This window comes from Zootoca vivipara, chromosome 6, assembly GCF_965207765.1.
Source record: "Zootoca vivipara chromosome 6, rZooViv2.hap1.1, whole genome shotgun sequence".
NCBI lineage: Eukaryota > Metazoa > Chordata > Lepidosauria > Squamata > Lacertidae > Zootoca > Zootoca vivipara.
In genome coordinates this window covers 32,856,848-32,862,847 of record NC_142589.1, presented here as the reverse complement: position 1 = coordinate 32,862,847, position 6,000 = coordinate 32,856,848, and the positions used below count along the sequence as shown (strand labels likewise).

At 45.0% G+C, this 6,000-nt stretch overlaps 1 protein-coding gene across 2 annotated transcripts in view; it reads left to right on the top strand.

Moving 5' to 3' along the window:
- Positions 1-4,846: 4,846 nt before the first annotated feature.
- Positions 4,847-6,000, top strand: part of CDH13 (cadherin 13) — a 606,507-nt gene continuing 605,353 nt past the window's right edge. For both annotated transcript variants that reach the window (XM_035119665.3, XM_088671925.1), the window contains exon 1: positions 4,847-4,945. In XM_035119665.3, the coding sequence (XP_034975556.1) occupies positions 4,901-4,945 (45 nt within the window). In that variant the 5' untranslated portion in view covers positions 4,847-4,900. The remainder of the gene's footprint in view (positions 4,946-6,000) is intronic.

Here is a 6,000-nt window from a genome sequence, read left to right as displayed (position 1 = left end):
CCTTGAGGTATCCTGCCCTATGAGTGACATGTGGAAGCAATTTCCAGTCCCTGGAAAGGGTCAGTAGAATCAGCCTCTGGCATCTCCTTAGTGAAGGCTTCGTTTATCATCAACAGCTTTGAAGTAACAGATATACTGCTGAAGGCCAAGATCAGATAGCTCAGGAAATCATTGGACTCCATTTCTGAATGTTGTTGGGTCTGCTTGCATAGACAATATTCTCACCAGCATAGCCTTATGTTCTATCTGATTTTATCCCAAAACCTTATAATGCAGCAAAATGGAATTGAAGTTGCAATGAAGCTGACAACATTGTGCATGCCTTTGTTGATATTGTTATAAGCCACCCCAATCTCCACAGCCACGCTGAGATTCCAGAGGTTACCCAGGGTTTGTGTTTCCTATGGAATGAGGCAAATGGAGTCTGTGGTATCTTTCTGATATATGGTTTATTTACACTTATATACAACCTGAGCCTCCTGTGGAAGGGTTCAAAGCATGACACTCAAAATGGGTTCTGTCTCTTTCCTGGCTGCAACGTTGGATCCAAAACTGGAGGCAGCCCCCATGGTGCTCTTATCCCCACTTTCTCCAGCTTGCAAACTGCTTGTAAAACACAACTGTTTTTCCAAAGGCCAGCTGGAGAGGCCTGGAGGGTGACATTTGTCACCTGACCTGAGGTTCCCCACTCCTGACAAGTAGTGTTGTGGCAAATTCAGAAGATAAGGGTCCCTTCATGGTAATCACAGCAGTGGACCCTCACAGTAATGCCCCGCTAACAATACACTACTTTCTAAGATTATACAACAATATTACAATTATACAATAATATTTATTATTAGGGATGCATCTCTATGATCACTGCAGATCTGCTAAATCTACATTCTGTGCATGTACATCGGCAAATGATTTGGAGTACTCCAATATCATATTTCAGAATGACTTAAAGTTGTATTTTTCCTTGGATTTCCATTGCACGTAATAGAACTTGTACTCCATTCTCTTGAAACTGAAGCACACTGAACTGCTTTCAGTGTTCCTAAATGTCTAGCTTTGGAGCATTGAGAAGAACCCGTCAGTTTTCTTCCTGGCCGCCTTCTCCGGAGGGACCCCTGGAACTAATCCTCAGTTCCTAATTCTGATTCTAATTCACCTCCTTTCTCTCAGAGTGTATTTGAATTGCTTGTATTATGTGGAATTATTTTTAACAGTGTTTTTACTGTGAAAACACTTCAATATTATTTTATGGGAAGTAATTCACAAATGGGAGCAAATAAATAATAAACAAACACCACTGAATTATCAATTGCAGTTACACTGACTGGACATTCCTGAAGTCCAAACGCTTGCAGCTATTCTGGTCTTGCACATCAGCTGCTCTTGCCAACTACACCCAGGTGCACCTCTGCCTCTTCTGTTAATAAAATGGTTGTGTTTATGATGCCCATGACAGAGTGTGGGCCCATATTAAAAGGAAAGGGTTATTAGATGTGCTGCACCTGTCAGAGTCAGGCTGCGGGCAGCTGTTGACTGGAAATGGTGAGGTCACAACCAGAGAACAAAGGAAGGCTTGTATTGAATGGGAAACCTTTATAGCTCTTCCTGCTGAAGAGAGCCAGTTGCCAGCTTGGTGGGTGGAGTCACCCCAGGACCTAGCAATGCTTAGCTTGTTGCTTAGGTAGACTCTGCATTTTGTGTGCTCATCGCACTGCCACATAGGGCAGCTGTGGGTTCTTGGCTCCTGCACCAGAAGCTCCTGAGAACATATTGTAGGGGAGGGATGTGAGAGTCCACACCTGAGGGCAGAACATGGTGCTTTGCACCTCTCTGGGCCCCTCCCTTTGGCACTCTCACCAGCTCTTACTGTCCCTGCTTTGTGCTTTGCCTGCCTGGAAAGTGTCCTTGACCTCTGACCATGCCTCATCCTTCCCATGATGGAGAGAAGTGTGTGCAGAAACAGGCTTAGTGTAAAGAAAATTACATTCATTGTTCCACCCACTTTGTCTCTGGCCCCACCCACCATTGGCACATGGCTCCCTGAGAGGTTGCCCCGATGAGAATGCTGAAAAGGGTTGCTTGCCCCTAGTGAGTATATTTGAGGTTGCTTGCCCCTAGTGTATATCATCTGATTGGAAGGGCATATATTTATTGCTGGAGCTTGCCTACCTATGGCTATGACACAGCCAATATGCGGTTGGTTCAATGTAGTGGCAGAGGCAGTGATCCTGAGCATGTTTATGAGGGAGCAAGTCAACTTTTTACACTCTGAGACTTGCTTCTGAGTAAAGATGCCTCAGGGTTGCAGTGTATATGATTCGAAAACTCATGACACAGGAGGGGGGGAGAAATTGGATTTGGCTGGATTTTAATGAGATTTTAATTATTTTAAACCAAAGCCCAATTATCCTTCGAAATTTGCACTTCTCTGACTTCTATAATGCAGTTTTGAGGCAAAAGCAATGAATACATTAGGGAGAAAGCACATATAAAATACATACAACTGTGAAAACAACATACAAAAGTGCATTGTATTAGGGGAAATTGCTTGCAGAAATGTGTATATTCAAATAAATTCACACTAAAATGCTAACAAACTTTCATGATACTTAAAAAAATGCTGCAGAAATGTGAAGAATTAAATTTAAGATAGGAAAAAAATGAGAAGCTGGAATTGACAGATTCATCCACCCCATGTCTCAACTAAAGCAGCAGTCCTAACCCTGCCTACCTGCGCTTAGGCCTAATTGCATTAAATACAGCATATTTCGAAATAAACTTGGTTATGATTGTGGCAGGGTGGTCTCAAGCCGGTTGGGCGCCCTGGCGCTGAGGCGCGGAGATCACTCCGGCGCCCCTGCCCTCGCAGCACGGCTTTGCCGTGCAGCGCCCCCCCCCCGCCCGGCGCCCTGGCGCCCCCGCCACCGGCACCACACCTAGAGCTGGACCTGGATTGTGGCATGAAATAGCATATTGGATGGGCAGGGGAGGTAAGGGGAAAGGGTTGAACCTCACCCACTGTCATGGCCACAATTCAATGGGTGGGTGGGGGGCTTTGTGAAAATTAAAACTTTTACAAGAATGCTTAAATCATGGATCATCAATGCCTTGTCAATACCGCTTCCACTCTAGAGCGGGAGCAAATTGCCATATTCCCAATCACCCAAAAAGAGCCAAGTTCATTTAGCCCTTGGGAGGAGCTAGGGGGTGGTCATTATTGGCTTCAGACCGATGCCCACCCAAGATGGATCAATTTATCAGTCAGTTCCTCTCCAAACTCTTCCTCCTCTTCTTTATGGCACCCTTCCTTCCTCTCTTTTAGAGTGTGAGCTGTGCTAGACCTGTAAAAAGGTCTGAGTAGGAGTTTTGGGGGAGCCCCTAATTGACTCAGGATAAATTTCTGTTAAATTCCTGAGGCATTGTGGGTAGGCATACTCTTTGGTTGCCTTATGCTGCATTGCTTTGTGGGCGATTGGGGGTGCTCTGTGGCCTGGGCATGTGTGCCAGGGAAAACACTGAACTGGTGGGGCCATGGTGTGCTTGTTTGATTCACAGCCCATGCCCCCGTTAACAAGGAGGAAGAGGTCATTTCAATTCTTGTTGCTGGAACACAGGTGGCTCCTGATGATATGTCCAGGAGCAGGGAGAGAGAGGATTGCTCCTCCTATCAGGAACTGCCCTCCTCATACTATTTGGATTCAGTTGATTGGTTCAGTCTAGTTATTTGTTTATGTGGAGCCTCCTTATTCCTGTCACTGTATTTCAATAAATGCAACCTTCCCCCCCACCTTTTTAAATTGAGTCTTGAATCTTCTTACGGGTGTGATGGCAATTCCCTCCTCATTAGTGGGCATGTTGGATACTTCACATTTTTTTTCCTGCCTCATCCCTGTCCTGCAATATGGTGGTGAGAAGAGTCTACCTCTCAGGCTTGTTGTTGGCATGATGGAGGCAATGCATGCAGAGTGCAGTGAGCACTGCATCATGCAATATTTAAACACTGCATGTGGTTTTTTTCCTGCAAGGAAAAAAAAGTTTCTGCTTTCGAAGGACATGGACTTTTGCGAACTTTGCCCCGGATGACTGCTCAGTGAGTTTCAAAGCCAAAGCCCCACTGTAACCTGAGCAGTTAATAAAATCTATTGCCCCATGATGGATTTTTTCGTCAAGTAGAATTGATCTGTCCTCCTTGTGATTTGCGAGATGGAGGGGGAAACAGCAAATGCAATCAGGATTTCTGGTGCCCCTGAAAGAGCACTGTTCTGTCAGTCTTTTAAAGCCTGGGAGTAACTGAAGGCTGTGGTGGTCATTCCTTTGATTTATTGAAAATAAAACACTCTTGATTAACATTTTAATAAAGAAGGTCTTTCTTTTGGCACGCAGGGTCTGAGGAGCTATTCTCCCCTACCGTGCTAATCTATTCCTTCTCCGGTGAAGGGAAGAATTACCCCTTTCCAGAAATCCATAAAAGAAGAAGTGATTTCTTAAGCTGTTACTTGTACACACCGAAGTGAGAGCTTTCTTGGGGTGCTGTCTCTCTCTCTCTCTCTCTCTCTCTCTCTCTCTCTCTCTCTCTCTCTCTCTCTCTGTGTGTGTGTGTGTGTGTGTGTGTGTGTGTGTGTTTGCTTGCGAGGGGTGCGCTCCCGATATGTGTTATGCAAAAATGAGGATGATTTGTGAAGAAATCATCCTTGTAAAGCTATTGGTTCTGGTCATCAGCCTTTATCCAATGCTTTGGTGATGCTGCTGCTGATCTATTTGGGAAGTTGGCTGGCTCTCAAGGCAGTCTCTCTCCCTCTCCCTCTCCTCTCTCTCTCCTCAAAGGCTGTTCCACAGTGAAAATATGCTCAGTGCAGTTGAGTGCATGAATGAAAAAGCCTCCAGTATCTTCTAGGCTAGCAAAATGCAGCACAAGGCTCAACTTACCCTGGCTTTCCTCCTGTCCCAGGTAAGGAATCTGATGCTTTGATCTGGTCCTAGGGGTTATGTGTTTGTGTGTATCTATCTGTGTTTCTTTCTGGGATTTTTTTTTGGGGGGGAATGTTTTGCATTTCGCTGTCTAGAAGTGTCTTGATTTCTCAACGATCGCATGCCGGCTTGAAAAACACATAGATACGCACGATGAAGTGTGGATGTGAGAAGCAATTCTCCGATGTGAAAAATGCCTCTGTGTGCTTTCCAGTGACAGGAAATTAGCGACATAATACGTGTGTGTGCATGCAAATTGTATCTCCTTCACATGAAAGAGAGTACGGATTGCTGGTTCTGTGGTGCCAGCAACAAGATATTCTATCACCTTCAATGCTTGAATGCTTCAACTTTGATTTATTTATTTTTTTGCTTCTCCTTCCTATGCCAGGACAAGATTATTACATTCCTTACCCCCATCTGTTAAAAAGAAAAGAGGAAGGGGGGAAAACATGATAAAGATTTTTTTAAAAAAATAAAAATAAAAATGTGGAAGAATAAGGGCTTTCCCCTACCTCTCCTTCTCTGCCCTACCGCTTTGGTGGATTTGTAAAATCGAGTATTAATGAGCAGCTCGGCAGCCTTACCTCCCGCCCTCTTCTCAACTGTAACAGATCCCACCACCCCCCTTGCAGAAAGGCAGCAAAAAAAAGCACATAGACACCCAGCCTTTAAAAAGCCAAGAGGCTGTGGAGCCCTGCTGTTGCTGTCAGTCAACAGCGGAGGAACTAGCTGCTCTCCAACTTCTGCACTCCTCCCTTGCCTTCCCCTCTGTGAATATGATACGGATTTCATTTTGGGAAGCAGCGTGTGATGTTTAAGGCTCCTTTGTTGTCATTCGGTGTGATGCTCCTCCATCCCCTTGTTCATCCCCCTCTCCTCTCGCTTGTCTTAGGGAGCTTAATCTCTCATTCAGCTACAAGTCTCTGTCTCTTGGATCCCTGGGATGGTACTCCATGGTGACAAAAAGTTAATTCCCTATTGGCTTGGAGACTTGACTCGTTTTTGCTTTTAACCCTTGAGGGTGCACGGGAG